This window comes from Megalobrama amblycephala, linkage group LG3, assembly GCF_018812025.1.
Source record: "Megalobrama amblycephala isolate DHTTF-2021 linkage group LG3, ASM1881202v1, whole genome shotgun sequence".
Taxonomy (NCBI): Eukaryota; Metazoa; Chordata; class Actinopteri; order Cypriniformes; family Xenocyprididae; genus Megalobrama; species Megalobrama amblycephala.
In genome coordinates, this window is record NC_063046.1 from 276,235 (window position 1) to 296,163 (window position 19,929).

General features: G+C 39.1%; 1 protein-coding gene and 1 long non-coding RNA gene across 3 annotated transcripts; both read left to right on the forward strand.

Moving 5' to 3' along the window:
• The first annotated feature begins 1,055 nt into the window (after window positions 1-1,055).
• On the forward strand, window positions 1,056-19,360 carry LOC125264208 (GTPase IMAP family member 9-like). Of its 2 annotated transcripts, XR_007184028.1 has the most exons (5): window positions 1,056-2,299; window positions 2,467-2,529; window positions 3,152-3,237; window positions 6,809-8,299; window positions 18,666-19,360. XR_007184028.1 is itself a non-coding variant. In XM_048183413.1 (4 exons), exons 1-4 carry the CDS (start codon window positions 2,259-2,261, stop codon window positions 7,630-7,632), a joined length of 1,014 nt encoding a protein of 337 aa, XP_048039370.1. In that variant the 5' UTR covers window positions 1,056-2,258; the 3' UTR covers window positions 7,633-8,347. The 2 variants fall into 2 exon arrangements, 1 of the variants encoding a protein (XP_048039370.1); XM_048183413.1 differs by lacking the exon at window positions 18,666-19,360 and having other exon boundaries at window positions 6,809-8,347.
• On the forward strand, window positions 3,925-4,642 carry LOC125264211. The gene is made up of 3 exons (XR_007184033.1): window positions 3,925-3,942; window positions 4,149-4,201; window positions 4,273-4,642. It is a non-coding gene; the product is annotated as an uncharacterized LOC125264211 (long non-coding RNA).
• Window positions 19,361-19,929: the final 569 nt, after the last annotated feature.

The window sequence follows — 19,929 nt, forward strand, 5'->3', positions numbered from 1 at the left end:
TGCACATGCTTGCTTGCAATCTGTGTTCTTCCGACTTTATTTTGTAGTAAGTAACGAAAATGCTTTGGGAAAATGTATCGGAGTAAAAGTATACAATTTATTTAGGGAATGTAGTGGAGTAAAAGTAAAAGTTGACAGAAATATAAAAACTCAAGTAAAGTACAGATTCTCCCAAAAAATACTTAAGTACTGTAATGAAGTATTATTACTTCGTTACATTACACCACTGAGATCACCCAATAAAATATTTATAATAAATCAAATGCATTGATTACTCATCAAATGTGGTCTGATCTTAATTTAACTTACAGTTGTAGACAAACACAAACTTACCTCAGATCTTGAAAGTAAATGAAAGCAAACATAGACGTAAAAACTATGTGAACAAACAAGTTTGTCACACGATAAAAAAAAGAAGTATTGTCAGGGTCACTCAGTAGGCTATGTATTTTTAATAATGTTAAAAAGGTTTAATATTTATGAATTGTATTATGTACCATTTTGTTGTGATACTTGCAGTGAGAGCCCTTGCCTGGAAAATCCAGCCTCACCACTGTACCAGCGGATGATTCTGGTCGGCCATTGAATCAATTCAATTTCTAGGGTGGAGCAAATCCGAGCAAACAGGAAGCGGAGTAAACCAATCAAAGAAGGGCAGATATGACGTTAGCAAAGCGACGAGAGTCAACAGCGAAAAGTAAAAGTTTGTTGATATTGAAGGGACTTTCGCCGCACTAGAGTGACGCTGTTTGAGTCACTGAAATAAACAAATCTGATTGTGTAACTGGTGTGAAAAATTTATTGATTTAATCTAACTTGCTTGTTTATTTCCTTCTGTATTTGTATTATGTTTATCTTTCTTCTTCTCTTAAATCGGTTTATAAATGCTATATTTTTCTACATTTGTAAAGATTGGTATAGTGAACTTCACGAAATTTTGTTCTTATATTATCGTTCACAAGTTATATGAAAATAGCACTAAAATAGCGGAACCTTTCTTTGGGAATTTGTGGAGAGGGAACGTTATCAGTGGAACACAACTGCGGGGTTTCCTCTTGTGCGACATGCGATTGCCTCAGGCCGTTTCTCAAAACCAAGTTTGCAAACTTCGGACTCGCATCCTTGGTAGTTATGACTTGGCAAGTTCGACTCAGGAGAACGAGCTCCCGTGGACGGGAGAACACAAGTCCGGTGATTCTGCAAATGGAACAGCAGCGTTCTTGATAACGTCACTCAGCTCGCTCTGGCTTCTCCGGTTATCTCTTTATGTATATTTTAGCCAACAATAAAACGAAATTTGTTATAAAACACCACTCTGCCTCTTTTCGTTTTATTTAAAAAAAAACAAACAAAAACATATTAATAGTCTCAGGCAACCAGTGATTGATTATCTGCAATGTGCATATATTTATAACAAAACGAAATATTAAACAACCCTGCCTCTTTTCGTATATATTTCAAAAATATTAAATGTACTATCTGTGCTTACTCTGATTAACTTCACTGTAATAAAATGAAATAGGCTATAACATAAAACAAAACCATGTCTCTTTGTTTTATGTCAGTTTTAATGATCAATATAAAAGGTAAGAATATACAATAAGAAATAAAGCAAACAATTCAGTCAAGCGTACAAAATCAGCGCTTTAGTAGGATACAAAAGTTAAATAGCCATATATAAAGTTATGAACAAACGTCACGTTGCCCTCAGCCAAAACGGAGCCAGCGGCAAACGTCAGAAGGACAAGCCGAGATAAGGCTGCTCTCGGCTGGGTACATGAGCGCTGAGCGTCCGGTGATCGCCTGGATCTCACAACTCCGACAACGTCAGATCAAATTGTCAGAAAGGCGCAATCTGTATCAATAAAACACAAATTTGAGCTTTAAACCAACACATTCTCGCCTGAAAAACTCTTAAAACTACATATCATGACATAAAAACAGTAATATGTTTAAATTATGCGGGGTTTCTCCTTTACTATTGACGCTTGCTGGTTAGTGCGAGATGCATTCTGGGATACCTGGCTGTCTCAAGTCTGCACCATAGGTCTGCACAAGTTACCTCTCGATGCATCCTCGATAAAAGGGGCGGATCAAGAACACATCCGGGAATTTGAACTGAACTTGGCTAGATGTGAACTTTGAATTGGAACAGTACTTGGACAGCGACTGATGACGTTTCACAAGTCCACGAGAGCACAAGTACAGACAAGTACGCATATTGAGAAACGGCCTCAGTCTAGTCATGTTTGAGGCCGATGACGCATGTGATTTTCGCTTCTCCTCACAAAATATCCTGGTATGATGATGTTACTTGTTTAAAATGCATATTTGTTGCTGGAAGAATGTGATTGACTTATAGTAACATTTGATTATGTTAGCTATGATGAAAATGTATCGTTTAATGTGTTATTTGGTTTAAATGATATATATCATGACACTAACTAATTAGCATTGTATGCTTAGTGTGTACCAGAGTGGGAGAAGCTGTCGCCCCGTTGCTCCACTGATTATTTCTCTTAATTACAGGTATGTTCGATCAACCAGTTTTGTTTCAAAAAGAAAAGAGATTTAGTTGACTGATAATGAATGTATATTGTACAGAGTGTGTTACGGGAAAGAGAATCGGATTTAATCGTTTATGCTGTCTGTGACGCACTTTGTGCGGCCTGCACATGGTACGGTGCTGATTATATCCCATGTTTTATTCCATTTTTGATATTTAATGTGTGAAATATGGGTTTATACATACAAATGGTATTACAATTGTTTATATGTTATTATAGGAACTTATATTGTATAAATATTTGAATTAATGTATATGTTAATAATGTAATATAGATATTGTATTTAATATACTATTGTAATATACTAATTATCTTATATTATACACTACTGTGATATATTTATTGTAATAGAATAAGAATATTGACCTGATGTATAAGAAAAACAAGATATTTATAGATTTATAAGCAGTATAATTGATTTACATTTGTATGGTTATTTTCCATTGTTGTATAATATCAGTCTAGTCATGTTTGAGGCCGATGACGCATGTGATTTTCGCTTCTCCTCACAAAATATCCTGTGTGTACCAGAGTGGGAGAAGCTGTCGCCCCGTTGCTCCACTGATTATTTCTCTTAATTACAGATATTCTTTGCTGAATCTCAATAAGTGTTCGTGTGGTCCTTGTGTGAGTGAGAGAGAGACCGGTTCAGACACGCTACAATTGCACGGTACGTTTTGGAGTTGACTCGAGGAGCGACGGAGGGCGGAGTGACCAGACTGATATATCTTGTAGAAGACATATCAGTTTGGCCTTGCCAGGCAAAGAGAGCCTGGCAAGGCCCACCCACACATTTATTATTGATTTTCTTTTTTCCCCGAGCTTCATAGCTGTGTCACATCTGTTGTGGACAACTACTTGTCACTAGAGTCTGGTTGATTAATTTGGGTCTATCAGGGACAGTACATGGCAAATTTCCTCAAAGAAAAATATTCTCAACTAATGCTGTAAACTATACAGGGAACCACAGCTGCTACATCATTATAATATTAGGTTAATATTGATTTGTAAGCTACTTACTTGTAGGCTAAATTACACACTAGGAGGTTATAATAACATTATAATACATTTTTAATGACAATTATTTTTCTACTTTTTTTTTATGTAGGCCTAAACATTTAAATGGTGGCTGTCATAAAACAGATTTATACATTCAATATCAAAGCACATGCTAAGTACAAATACAATGAATATGCAATAGCCTATAGTGCATATGTAACAGGTATACAAAGTATACAACTACATATTGTTATAATTCAAACAAAATTGTTCTTATATGTTTTTATGATACCTGATCTAAAGGTGCGCTTCTCCTTTAAGTGTTTCCTGTCCTAACTCCTCCTCTTCCCTTTTGAAATGTGATTCAATGGTAGAGGTAGGTTTCTTTTGTCATCCTGTTAATTTTATTTAATCCTTATTTTAATTATATCTTTTATATCGGTATTTCCACCCAAACTTATGTGTAAAGTACTATTCTATCTATCCTTGGGATTATTTTCATCATTTTACTTTCTTTGAGGTATTTCTGTCTTTTATGTGAGACCAGCACATGGTAATGGAGGTGCATCATTTGTTTTATAGAGTGTTATAAGGGCCACTCAATCTGAGACTGCTTATTTGTCTCTGTTAAACAGGTATGTTTTCTATATATTTCTTATGTTCACGTTTTCTCCCCTTTTGAAATGTGATTCAATGGAAGAGTCAGTAAAAAGATCCAGTGAATCGGCTGCTTGCTGTCCCGTGTCTGTTTCTGAATCCACACAACGTAACACAACGCAGACCAAGTTTTAATACCCGGTGTCGCTGGCCGCTCATCACGCTGGGCATAAGCAAGCCACACGGGTCACACATATATTTAGCAAAATGCTCTCAAAGTTCATTTTTGTAGCTGACATTAGTTTTTCGACATTGAACGGCTTTTCTGAGGTAGGCTAAATGTGACATTTTTACAAGCTGTTTCATTGATGCCTTTCTGATCAATTGACCCTTCGCAGGGAGTTTGATTGACAAGAGATCTAACCAATCAGAACATTGAATCCACCATTTTGTCCGACAAAGCAGTCTGGAGTTAGAAGATTAACCTCAGTGGAGTTAAACTTGAAAGATTGTGTATATTGACGTCTTTCCGCATTTGAAACAACATTCATTCTCATGTTCATTTATGTTTATTTGATGCTGTAAATGAACTAGTAGTAAGAGATGATTGGTTCACGAGCCGCTTGAGCTGAGGTGCTACAGCAATCTGTCACGATACAGAGCACCAAGAAAGATTGCGACTCACTCTAGTGAACCTGGAAATTACTCAAATCAAATTTCATACTTTTCCAAACTGCGTAGAAACCCTATCAAAATCTGTATAATTTTCTTTGATCTGTTGAACACAAAGAAAGATATTTTGAAGATTGTGAGAAACTGAACAGTTCTGGGGCACCTCAAAGTGGCCTGGTTACAAAAATTCTTGAAAATATCTTCCTTTGTGTACAAAACATAAATTACGGCTTGACAAATTATATTATTTACAGCTGCCTGCTGAAAAATCCAGCTAAAACCAGCCTAAGCTGGTCAGGCTGGTTTTAGCTGGTCTCTCTGGGAGACCAGCTAAAACCAGCCTGACCAGCTTACGTAAGTCACTTCCAGATATTGACAGCTGACATGGATCAGGGTTTGAAGCACTTAGTTGACAAGACGTCTTCGCAATGCACCTTATAAAGTAAAAACAAAAGGGACAAAGATTATTATTTATTATTGTCAACATAGCTTGTCTAAAGCTAAAGAATGTCAAGATTAATAATTCAATTAAACTTCAAAATTCACAATGAAAATTGCACAAACAAATGGCTTACTTCACTGACATCGATAAGTCACATCCAGGTATTTATAAGTTCCAACACACGGATCAGAGAAAAGTTAGTTTGATGCAGGAACAGCTCTTTTTTTTATTTGACTTGATTCATGGACAGAAAACAATAGTAGTTGGCACTAATAACCCTTATTGATCCCGAATCTGATACATGGAAAAACAAAGAAAACTGTAGTCTTGAGAATTGTGGTAAAGTTTAAGATCACACAGTTGAAATTCTCTTCCACTGCTTCATGTCTCTCTCATTCTGTCCTGTTTAGGCACAGAAACATAACTTAAAAACTACTGAATTACTCACTACAGCTGAGGGTCCCAGATCTTCCTTCACAGATCGCAAGTGCATCTATGCCTGCAGAGGGGACACATGCAAGATGTCCAGTCACAGTGTTCATTTTAGGACATTCTCACACCTCAGTCATACAACGAAAAGGCATCATGCCTTAGACTGAGAGGCTTCACGTCTCAGGAAAAACAACGTCAGGTGTCAGGTCTCGTACAATTAGGCATCGGACAAAACAGCCTCAGACAAAAAGGCAAAAGACAAAATCATTTTTTTTTTTATTATTGTTTTTTTTTGGTTATGTTTTTGGTTATTTGGCTATTTAACTTTCTATTGGCTTTTATCCCCCCTTTTTATATCTGACTGTAACCAGAGATGGGCAAAAATACATCAAAATGTATTTTAAAATAAAATACCAAATACCTTAATTTTAAATGTATCAAAACAAAATACAGCAGCCTCACCATGTATCAAAATAAAATACTGCATTTTTGTATTTTGAAAATTCTACAAAATACTTTTACAAGCTAGCATGAAATTTCTTTGCAAACCTTCCGTCAGTTGGTCCATTTGATCAATCCCTTCACCATTACACTGACTTGATTAAGTAAACAATGTTTGGTAGCAACAGCTTTTCTCTTCCCGAGTCATGCAATAAATCTGACAAATGCAACCAGTTAAAGGCACAAATATGTAGGATTTTTAGATTAAAGATTAAAGATTAAATTTTAGACTCGTTTTTAGATTCAAAAAACACTAAAATAATGTTATATATTTTTGTTGACTTGTGTACTTACATTATCCCAAATGTTTCCAAGAAATTCTAAATCCAGAGAAATAAGCAGTTTTAAGCAGAATAATTTATTCTTAGACTTATATTTAATATTGGGGGCATTTGACTTTTTTTTTTTTTTTTAAGTAACGCAATAGTTACTTTCCCTGGTAATTAGTTACTTTTACAATGATGTAACTCACTACTAACTCTGTTACTATTTGTGAGAAGTAACTAGTAACTATAACTAATTACTTTTATAAAGTAACGTGCCCAACACTGATTATTTGTTCTGTTTTTAATGCTTTTTTAATCTTTTACAATTTCAGTTTCATCAGAAAACACAGATGAACTGAGGATTGTGCTGCTGGGAAAAGTTGGGAAAAGTGCAACTGGAAACACAATCTTAGGAAGAGACGCATTTACAGCAAAAACATCTCATGAGTCAGTGACTAAAGAGAGTCAGAGAGAAACATCTGAAATCAACGGCCGACACGTTACTGTGATCGACACTCCAGGACTGTTTGATACTGAACTGAGTAATGAGGAGATCCAGAGAGAAATCAGACACTGCATCTCCATGATCCTGCCTGGACCTCATGTGTTTCTCCTACTGATTCCTCTGGGACGATTCACTCAAGAAGAAGCAACATCAGTGAAGATCATCCAAGAGACGTTCGGTGAGAAATCTCTAAAGTACACCATGGTGCTCTTCACCAGAGGAGATGATCTGAAGAACAAAACCATTGAACAGTGTTTGGGAAAACCTGGATCTCCTTTGATGAACCTGATTGAAGCGTGTGGATTCCATGTGTTCAATAATAATCAGACTGGAGACCGAACACAGGTGTCTGATCTACTGGAGAAGATAGACAACATGGTGACAGCGAACGGAGGGAGTTTCTACTCATGTAAGATGTTCAGAGAGATGGAGAGAGAAAAACAAGAACAACAGATGAAGATCCTGATGGACAGAGACAGAGAAAGAGAAGAGGAGATGAAGAAACTAGAAGAAGAGAAAGAGAGAATGAAGATGATGGAGGAAGAACAACAGAATCAAGACAAAAAGAGAAAGAGAAGAGAAGAAGAACTCAAAAGAGAAATAAGAGAACAAGAGAAACATCAGAGAGAGATACGAGACAAGATGAGATGAGAACGAGAGACTTTTAGACATGAAATAGAGGAAATGAAGGAAGAAAAGGAGACTGCAGAAAGAAAAGGAAAAACGTCAAATGGAAATAGACTGATGAACAGAATAGAGAGTGAGAGAAAGAGAAGAGAAGAAGAGTTTAATGAGAGAGAAGAATGATATAGAAGAAGAATGAAAGAGAAAGAAGAGAGAGAGGAAAAGATGTGTGAGAAGATGAAGAGAGAAAGAGAGGAATGGGAGAAACAAAAACTAGAGGAAAAAACAAGAAGAGAAGAAGATAAGAAAAGAAGAGAAGAAGAACAGAGAGTTTGTGATGAATTTAACCAGAGACTGAAACGAGAGAGAGAGAATGAAAATAGAGAAAGAAGATCTTCAATATAAACATGAAGCAAAAGAAAACAAGATGAAGATCCTGATGGAGGAGAGAGTGAAGAGACTGAACAGAGAAAGAGAAGAACTGATGAAGAAACATGAAGAAAAGAAAGAGAGAATGAAGATGATGATGATGATGGAGAAAGAATGACAGAATCAGGACAAAGAGAGAAAGAGAAGAGATTAAAGGGAGAGAACAATATAAAACACGAATAAAAGAGAAAGAGAGAGATGTGTGAGGAGATGAAGAGAGAACGAGAGGAATGGGAGAAACTGAAACAGCAAAGTCCAACAAACCGTGAGTTGAAAAGATAATTTCATTAAAGAAAGATCATATTTACATTAACTATGATTGTTTTCAGTGATTCTGAAATAGTTCTGCTCAGATTCTGACTTCACAATCATCTGCTACATGCAGCTCTGAGAGGTTTGTGTTTGGTTCACTCTTGGTTCAGTCTGCTTGGTTCATGTAAGAAAAAAGAAAAAAAAAAGTTGTGCTGTCTGGTTAGCGTTCACATTGGCATTTTCACACAGAACATAAAAGATATCGTATGTTCACAAGGCTGGCCTTTATTACATATATTTCATTACGAAACTTACCAAAGATCTCAAACAATGCTGTGTGCTGGGCTAAATGTGCTTCTTTCACGGCTCTTTCAGTGAAATTTGAATACTGTCTCCTCTGTGCACACTGTCTGCTCGTCTCCTCAGACTGTGTTCACTCACACCGTACTTTGTCAGAAAATTTGTGTTTGTAGTCTATGACGGTATTTTAATGCCATTAATGACCGAGCGCTCAACTGATGCTTGCGCGCGCAGTAAATCACTTCCGCGAGAGGATAACAGGGCTGCGTTCAGCCCCGACAAAACGTTGCAAAACGTTTTTTAAACGGAAACGGTGGCGCGTTGAACACCCTGTTGTGATGACGCAAGCGTTGCAACTATGGCAACTGAGAAGGCCAATCTTTGTGTTCTTTTTGAAGAATTTTCGGAGCCTGACTAAGTCGATATGTTTAATACTGCAAAGTACCCTCGATGTTACAGCCACTGCCCTTGCCGTCCAGAATAAAAGAGAACATCCCAATCCAGTGAAAGGATTTGTGGAATCTTCTAATTTTTTTGATACAACACTTGCCTTGCATTTCATTGCCTTGCATTGAAAAGACAAACATTTCAGGTGAAGGACTACCCTTCTTACCTCCAAGACTGTGTTATGATCTATATTATTTTATTGTTTAATAGGCTTATAATTATTGCTGATCACTGTTGTTGTGCTTTGGTAGGCCTAATTTTTACCATTATATAATCAGAGGAGTATAGAACAGTTTATTAAAGTGTAACTTCACAATACAACAGCAAAATATATAAGTAAAGTATTTTTATGTTACATTAATACCCAGTGTGCGAGCTGTCTCTTTAATACCGCGTGGTTTATATACAGGTTGCCGCTGATTGGGCTGACATTTCTGACACGCCCACCAAACAAGAGAAAACGCATCTCAAACCCGTTGCACACCGTTTCCAGGAAACGTGTCGTTCAAACCAGAAAACGTAGCAAAACGTTGCGCACCGGTGTGAGCTTGAACGTGCCCCAGATCTACACGCGAGCCTCGCGAGGAAACGGGAGCCCGCGAGCTCATTTTAAACCCCGCGCGCGCGCACAGAAACAATAGGGTCAGTATGGGAAGCCAAACACACCAAAAGTGGTACGAGGTAGCGGGGTGTTACAAAGCTCGCGCCGCGCTGACATGTCATCTGCGCGGATCAATGGACCGAGCCGCGCGACCGACTCGTCAGCGCAGCGCGGACGTGTTTTCTAGTGCCACGCAATGGGGCAGCGCGGCGCGAGCTAATCTCACCAGCGCAGCGCGGACGTGTTTTCTAGCGCCACCCAATGGGCAGCGCGGCGCGGTCCAGTTTAAACAGCGCAGCGCAGACCATACATACACTCAAATCAAATGTACTATAAAGAAACCCCTCCTTCCTTACAAACATTGGTTCTCTGCTGAAGTTTAGGAAGACAAAGGAAATCAGGATGAAACTCATAAATTCCTTTTGTTTATCTTTAATAGAGTTACAAGTAAAACAGTAGTGTTGTGCGTCGATACTTTGAAATATGTATAGAGGCTACGGAAAGAGCTGTACAAAGCAGAAACTTCAATGACTTTCAATATCGTAGTCGTCTTGAGGAGCACGCCAACCTCCTGGTAATTATATCGGACAGTTTACATGTTCAGGTAAATTATTACTTTATAAATTTGTAGACTTTAAGGTTTTTATATCTGAATTCCATAATTAAAATGATCAGCATTTGTTGACACTTTTTTGCCATTGAGATGAATTGGAAAAAGTCTCCAACCTGAATTCATACACGCACACACATGTTTGTTTTGCTATCTTATTGGGGACATTCCATAGACTTATTGGTTTTATACTGTACAAACCATATATTCTATCCCCCTACACTACCCCTAAACCTACCCATCAGGAAACTTTCTGCATCAAAAAACAAAAAAAACAACAACAAAAAAAAACACTCACACAAAAAAACATAATTTAGTACGTTCATTAATCCATTGTACTCAATGTACTATAAACCCATTATATATATATATATATATATATATATATATATATATATATATATATGTTTTAGAACGACCTTGACCTCATCACCACAATCAATGAACTTCAAGAGGCTATAAAAGACTTATGTCTTCTGGTGGACCATATTTTCAACCCTCCTGTGAATGCCCCATATTCACTACCAATTTTACAGACCAGGGGACGGCCAAGGTAATGTTAATTTTAAGTTTGATGTTGCAATTTTGCAATTATTAATTTTTCAAGGCTTTTTGGCTTTTTCTTTAGGCTCATGTAAATCATAATCTGCTGTACAGTGGCACAGGGGAATCTGTCAGTTGATGGGTCCCTTTGACTTCCATAGTTTTTTTTTTTTTTTTAATGCTATGGAAGTCAATAAGACCCATCAAATTTTTAGTAACCAGCATTCTTCTATGAAATATCTTCTGTGTCCACTGTTCATCAAAGAGAAAAAAAAAAATTCTCGTCTTAAAGGGCACCTATTATGCCCCTTTTTACAAGATGTAATATTGGTCTTGGGTGTCCCCAGAATGTATTTGTGAAGTTTCAGCACAAAATACCCCACAGTTAATTTATTATGCAACTCAAATTCATGATCGCATCTCCATTCCCTTGGCCTAAGCTTGGCAACCCCCGCTCACAATTGCTGTTTCTGTCTATTTTTTGTTGTTGTTGTTGTTGTTGTTGACAAGAATTGCGTTTAGACGCAGAATCGTCTCTTTAAGACCACAAAAAAACGGGAGACTTTTCAGACGCGCACTCTAACTTCGCCTCAGCGCCAGGCGCAAGTCAAACGCACGCGGAAATGATACAGGTGCCGAATGAGCTTCAGCAGAACAACGGTGAACGGCGAACATTATATATATCTATAGCTTTGTAATGACTGAGGCAAATCAGACACAATTATTGGTTAGTTAACCAATAGTTTTAAGCTCACTCTGGAGTCTGTCCCCATCCCCCGGGAAGTTTTCAGTTACAAGTTTATTGCGCTGAGGAATGTGGTTGCCGCATGGAGAACAGAGTAGAGACACAGAAAATCTGCATCTTCCCTGCATTTTCCACACAGAACACAGACTCTATGGCATTAATGTATAGACAGACTGTGCTATAAATGATTCCTTCTCAGGAAATGGTATCCATTATTACTGATGTTGTATTGTACTCATTGTATTTACATGTTTGATGATTGTTAAATGTTATGACCTGCACGGTAACTTCAATCATGCCATGTTTAGTGTCTATACGTTCGTAGCGGGAAGATTTAAATGTTTGTGTATGCGGTACATCCATACCTGTGCAACACATCAGTATTAAAAGAATATTTAATAGTTCTGATTCAAGAACTCAGCTTGTTAATCTTCTGGGTTGTAAAAGCCCTGACAGGAGGGGTGTTGCCACCCAGAATTACAACATCTTCATTGGTCCGGTCAACAACTGAGAGGTGTGACTTTGACCAGAGGTTAAAAACCAGCGAACAGTGCCACTCCCTCTCTTCTTCTTCCTTGCTTCTGGACCGAACAAATCTCCTTGCGGCCGGCCTCTCTAGGCCCGGCCGCAAGGCTGGTAGGCCCCTGGCCTACAACACCCAGCCATGTGCTCATCACCCAACAGACTGGCAACAACTTCAGATGATAACTTCAAGAGTTATCCTCAACCTGCAGATCCGACGCTCTTCAACCTAAAGGCATCTTGCAAGTATCGTACATTTTAATGCTAAACAGCGATTTAGTATTGATTTGTAAAGACTTTACCTTTGCTATTGCTAAAAGAAACTGATGAGTCCTTTCCAGATTGCCTTTGACATTTCATGTAGCTCTAGTAACAGCATCTCTTCCGGTTCAACACTATCATTACTCATTCTGACTTGCGTGTGTGTGTGTGTGTGTGTGTGTGTGACCCTTTATGTATGTTATGTTATGTGTTTGTTAGTTTAGTTATGTGTTTGTGAGTTAGTTAATAAAGATTGTGCACAATACACGTTTGGTTCTGACTCCGTCTGCTAATGAATTGCCTCTTAAGTGATAGATCCGGACTACGTGAGTAGTACAGTACAATAAGAAATATTATTTTTCCATAACTTGGAAATTGACATTTCTTAGAATTAATAAACAATCAACACTGAGCGTTCACTGGACGAACAGGTTAAGTGATTGTAATGTTAATTTTAATGTAGCTACGTCCAGTTAATCTGATTAACGGATTTGCATATTCATAATTAATCATAATTAATAATCATAATGAGTTATGAATAATTATTAATATTTCCCCTTTGAGTTAATTTTCGCTACAGCTTACATAAATGTTTCTCAGCTGGTGGGTTGCAATACCGCGCACTTTTCAATCACGCGCAAATATGACGCGCTGTATATTACTCACTATAAATGCAACGTCATAATTCTGTCATCTATTAAGTCATGAAATAACCAAAAAAGGTGATTAAAACTGCGTTAAAACCGCATGCATGTAGGCCTATATATGCGTCACATGTCTCCGGACTAAAATATTCTGCTATGTGAGAGATCACAATATAAGGCACAAGCTTATATGTAATTTTTTAATGCATAAATAAATGTGAGAACTGTGCATTTGTACTAGAAGATGCTAATTTGCGTTACAGTTTTTCTCCATTGGTTTGGCTCATTTCTTGAAACAGAAATTACATTCTCAAAACTCTAAGATCATTTAGCAAAACAGTCTTACAGTTCAGTACAACACTATAGCTCACTTGCAAAAGCTCATATCTCTCCTAAAACTGTTCACTCATGTTTCAAAACTAAATTCCTTTCCCAAATAAATAGTCAGTGCCACGGAAATGGCAAAGATCCTTCTCAATTGCTTTGGCTCATTTCTTGAAACAGACCGGACATTCTCCACAATCTTGGTGCTTTTGCCAAAATAATGTGGATGGTTCGGCACAACACCATGGTTCACCTGCAAAAGCTCATACCTCTCCCAAAACAGTTCACTCATGTGTCAAAACTAAATTTCCTTCTCATTTAAACAGTCAGTGCCCCCAAAATGCTTCATCCCTTTGGCATTGTGTAAGCACTGCAAGTCAAAATGTTTAGATGTTTTGTCACTATGGCAGAGGATCATTGAAATATCCCTCATGCCCACCTTTCAGTCTTAGCCCAGTCCTTCATTGACAATGGTTACTGTACTGTTTTTTTGTCTAGCGAACAGAATATAATTGTGTATAAAACTGATAAAAAGAAATAGGACTGCATGGAGCAGGGACCTCTGGTCTTGAGCCTGATGCTTATACACTCTCCACCTCCGAGCGGAGAAAAACTCCTCAATAGGAATGAGGAAAGGAGAGTAAGGTGGTAGGAACACCATGACCATCCTTGGATGAGTAGTGAACCAGGGCCTGATGACCAGGCCATGGTGGAAATTCACATTGTCCCATACAATGACATATTGTGGTAGGTGAGGCCCTACGAGACCTCTCTCATTTTCAGGGATCAAATCAAAATGAAGGCGGTCCAAGAAGATGAGGAGCTTCTGTGTATTGTATGGGCCAAGACTGGGGATGTGAGTGGCCACACCATTCTCAGATATGGCAGCACACAGTTATATTGCTCCCTCGCTGGCCTGGGACATCCACCGTGGCCCAGTGACAAATAATATTACGGCCACTCTTCGGCCCTTGGCCAGGTTGAAGCCAGATTCATCCACAAACATGAGGATGTGAGGGGACTCGTTTCATTCCAATTCCATTATTCTCTACAATAGCGTCAAAAAAAAAAAAAAAAATCAAATCTGTCATACAGAAGAGTCATACACTACAGTTACAGACAGTTACATAGGAATGTTCTGTGTTCTCCACAAGTTCAATATACTACTGGCCATACTCCAGTGGTTCAAACCTGGGGTACATGTACCCCTGTGCAGAGGTACTACAGGGGGTATTTGACAGAAAGGGGAGGGGGAAAATCATCAATGACTACACTTACTGAAATCTTACAGTAAAACCCACAGTATTAGATAGATTTACATGGGAGGCACTAATTGCAGCTCTTTGACCCTTTTTCTTATTGTATGTTATATTCTTCAAAATAAGGATTATAATGATAATTGCATCATACAGTAAGCTGCAGTTTTTAGGCAAAATGTTGAAGTCAGATAAATCAGATACTTTCATACCTGGATACACAAATCAGGTAAAGTGGGTACTGAAGCCAAAAAAGTTTGGGAACCACTGCTTAATTGTAAAAAGGTTATAATTCAGCTGACTGTCAATTGCTGTAATACATTTTTAAAATGTTCCAAGGATTCATATATGGTATTCATGGTATTATGTTCTTGACTAATTTTGATAATTGAACAGACTATTGTGCATGTGATGACTTATACAATGAAATGACGCTGATATGTTTTGGAGTGAACAACCATTAGGCTGAGAATCAACAATCGGTTTAGATCAACAAGATCTATTCACTTGGAAATTGTGCTAAATGTAGGCTACCTGTACTTAATCATTTGCAAAGATGTACTGAGACACTGAGACATGTACTTAGACATTTGCAATTTGATTGAATGAGAAAATAAATTCTGGTGTGAACAATTGCCATGTTGTTTTGAGAATGTAATTTCTGTTTCAAGAAATGAGCCAAACCAATGGAGAAAAACTGTAATATCTACAGCAGAAGCATATCATCTTCATCAGAGCTCAAATCAGTACTGCTTGAGTAAAGGGCTTCCAAGTGTTCTGGCCAGCTGGAATATTCACATTCTTCAACAGTAATATGTTCGGTTATGGTGTCAATTGCCTGATAACTTGTTTTTACAGTCTCCTGGTGAGTAGTGATGGGAAAATGGAGCCTCACGAAGCACTGAGGCTTCGCAACCCATTGCTTCACCAAAAGGTTCATTACCCGAAGCTTCATTCAGCATTGCTCACTAGTGACACCTAGCTACTGTGAAAAGAAATAGCAGACAAAATTAAAGCTGCAAGCAGCGATGAAAGGGCCCTCGCACCCGGGCTCACCGCCACCCGTTGGCCTTAGGAAAACAGAGAACAGTGGTCGACATGCATGTAAGCGAATGAATACAGGAGAATTATGCCATTAAGTCATTTCGAATTACCACACTTCCTGCTGCCAACAGGTGACGCTTTGACCATAACCAAATATTGCGACATAGATGTGTTGAGGCCTAGACTGTTATCAAACACGTGAAGTTTGGAGCAGATCGGACATCATATGCCTGAGTTACAACAACTTCCTGTTTCATGGCGTTAATCACATACATTAGCACTTAGCCAAGTGTTGCATGATTTTACGTGTTTCTAGTATGTTTGGTACTTTGTGGCATATTGAAATGTGGTTCTGGGAGGGAATTACAGTGTAAAGCATGCCATTTCCTGTTGCCAGCAGGTGGCGCTATGACTAACTGAATATTGGCATATAGATGTCTTCAGGCCATGACTAATAAAACATGTGAAGTTTGGAGCAGATCGGACATTGTATGCCTGAGTTACAACGGCTTCCCTTTTCATGGTGGAACAACAGACTTTGTCATGCCGCCACGGACACGCCCTTCAACGAAAACTCTAGATCTTCACAATTTAATGTCACAAAGGCCTTTAGATTAGACTGACAAAAAATTACATTGATCTGATTAAATCTCTAGGAGGAGTTAATCACAGTGTAAAACATGTCATTTCCTCTTGCCCCCAGGTGGCGCTATGACTGTAACTGAATATTGTCATATAGATGTCTTCAGGTCAGGACTCTAATAAAACATGTGAAGTTTGGGGCAGATCAGACATTGTATGCCCGAGTTACAACAACTTCCTGTTTCATGGCGAAACATCGAACTTTGCCAGGCCGCCACAGACACGCCTTTCAGCGAAAACTCTAGATCTTCGCAATTTAATGTCTCAAAGGCCTTTAGATTAGACTGACCAAATATGATGTTGATCTGATTAAAGCTATAGGAGGAGTTCATTAAAGTACAACGCCTGGAAAAGGCAAAAACTGCCCAAATTTTGCAAAGAAAATTCAAAATATCTCACTTCCTGTTGGTTTTCAGATTTCACTCCAAGAGACTTTTTTGTAAGTATTGGGCTGTTAGATGTATGTACCAAATTTCATACCTGTACGTGAAACGTAGTGTCAGGGGCACTTCGTTGAAATTTTTTAGGTGGCGCTATCGAGCCATTTTGCCACACTTAATTCTGAAACCCATATCAGACGTAAATTTTCACCACTTCTGACGTATCTGCAAAGTTTCATGAGTTTTCGAGTATGTTTCGGCCCTCAAAAAAGTGATTCACCTTACATGGCGAAACATCAGACTTTGTCGGTCACCACGGACACACCCTTCAAAGAAAACTTAAGATCTTTGCAATTTAACATCTCAAAGGCCTTAAGATTAGACTGGCCATATATGATGTTGAGCTGGTTCAATCTCTATGTGGAGTTAATCACAGTGTAAAACATGTCATTTCCTGTTGCCCCCAGGTGGCGCTATGATTGTAACTGAATATTGTCATATAGATGTCTTCAGGTCAGGACTCTAATAAAACATGTGAAGTTTGGGGCAGATCAGACGTTGTATGCCCGAGTTACAACAACTTCCTGTTTCATGGCGAAACATCGAACTTTGCCAGGCCGCCACGAACACGCCCTTCAGCGAAAACTCTAGATCTTCGCAATTTAACATCTCAAAGGCCTTTAGATTAGACTGACCAAATATGATGTTGATCTGATTAAAGCTCTAGGAGGAGTTTGTTAAAATACAACGTCTGGAAATGGCAAAAACTGCCAAAATTTTGTAGAGAAAATTCAAAATATCTCACTTCCTGTTGGGTTTACAAACTTTGCACCCAGGGGCTTTTTTGTAGGTATTGGGCTGTTACATCTGTCTACCGAATTTCATAACTGTACGTGAAACGTAGCACGAAGGGCGCTTAATTGAAATTTTGTAGGTGGCGCTATCAAGCCATTTTGCCACACCTAATTCTGAAACCCATATCAGATGTAAATTTTCACCACTTCTGACGCGTGTGCAAAGTTTCATGAGTTTTTGAGAACGTTTAGGCCCTCAAAAATGTGATTAATTTTGGAGAAGAAGAAAATTTTGGCTGAGCAATTCCAATAGGCTCCTCACACCATCGGTGCTCGGGCCCTAATTAATCCTGAGCCTATGACCTGAACAGACATCTGCATTGCCTGGTTATAAGATAAAATATGTATCTTCTCTGTCTGACTTTATTTGTGCAGAGACAACTGGCTCAGACACACACACACACACACACACAGAGATAATTAATTATTCATAAATTATACTTGTTACATGTAGCTGGTAGAGAGATGAGGCAGATACGGATTTCCACAATCATAGACAATACTTTAATGAACATGGGCAAGGAGTACCAAACATACACTAAGTATAACATTAAGACGGACGAGGAGTGAAAGGAGTGAGTCCATTATAAAGGGAGTGCTGATGAGAGAGTCCAGGTGCAGGTGATCCGTGATGATGGGGAGATGAAGAGGGAAGTGAGTGCAGGTGTGGAGAACAGGAGGATATTGGGAAATGGAGTCCGGGGAACAAGGGATCTGTAACAATACTATACTAACCTAATATAATGTAATAATATAGCTCTAATAATACAATAACGACAATGACACAACTCTCTAAATCGGACTCTCCGACACTCTACTACTACTTCTGGTTCTACTTCTCCTGAAACACCCACAAGGTGGCGTGTGTTTCGAACCCCCTTTATCCGGAAGCGACACTCAAACCGAACCGATGACGTATTCCACACAAACCGAGGCCTCGTTTGTCATCGGTCACGTGATTTCTACATTCCCGACACAAGCCTCGAATCGACGCTTCATCTGGCACGCCCATTTATGCTCGACACAAGCTCCAAAGCCTCGGTTCAAATGTCCCATCACTACTGGTGAGCTCTCAGCTGATGTAATTTTCTCTTTAACACACTCTGAAGTCCTTGGATCCCATCTGGTATAAAAAAAAAAAAAGGTTCTTACCACCGGAAATGATGATGTCAAGCAAACTATTCAGTTTGTGTTCCTGACTTTTAGATACCAAGTTCGAGAGCTGCTCGATTCCAGGCACCGGGGTCCGAGGCTCCAGTATGTGGTGGACTGGGAGGGGTACGGTCCAGAGGAGTGATCCTGGGTCAACGCGAAAGACATCCTGGACCCCAATCTTGTGGAGGAATTCCATCGGACACATCCGGAGAGACCGGCCCCGTGACCTCGTGGAAGACCTCGGCGCCCGCCACCTCGCGTCTGGAGCCGCTCGCAGGGTGGGGGCTCTGTCACGAATACAGCTCCCCCGGTGCATCCTCCGGACCACCGGAGGGAGCCGTCTCCCGAATATTGACTGTGTACCATCTGGACTCCATTACCCATAGGCCTGCATTCCTGGGACTGATTACACATGCACCTGTACCATATCACACTCACACTATTTAAGACGCTCACACACACACACACTCCATCGTGAAGTCTTGATTTGCTGTAGTGATCATTTCTGAGTGTTTTCTTGTGGACTGAACTTCTGTTATTACCTGGACTGCCTATCTCTGCTGAACCGTCCCGCCGGCCCTGACTCTTGCCTGTTACTGACTCTGTGATTGTTTGTCGCCTGTCTCCATCCTTGCCTGTGACCTGTCTCTGATTCTCTGCTGCCAGCCCCGACCATTGCCTGTCCCTGTTTACAGTACTGTCTTGCCCTTGTCTGTTACTGCCTTTTAATAAAGCTGCAAATGGATCCACTGTCTACTGACCCATCATTACACTGACAAAGGCAATACCAGCCGCAATGCGTAGGTGTGCAGTCTGTATGTGTCACCTGTTTTTAAAAAATAGCCAAGATGAAATAAAGGCTTTTTAAAATTATTTTGTACTTGATTCGAGTGCCTTGGATTACCCACGAGCCTACAAATTAATTGCTCAATCACAAGTTGTAGCACACTGCAGTGATAGTATTTTGCAAATGTAAACTGAATGCCATATAGCTGTAACATACTACTGTGGGCCCACTCCTGTACATCTGTGACCCACTGATGGAGTACTCCATCATCCACAGCCAGTTCCGTTTTCATGTTTTGTAGGTTTTCTGTCTCTTTTTGTAGATTCTGCTGAGTCTGAAAGGTACAAACCAGTAAACCAGTGATATGGTTAGTTACAATTCTAAGAGTTTGTGATTGGTTGGTTTTCTGCATTAATTGGTCACAAAATGTCATCTTCATGAAAGTCAAAAGCATAGGTTAATCACAATGTGCTTAAGCTAATACCACAAAACCAATTATAATCAGTAATGTCTTGAAATATAATCACA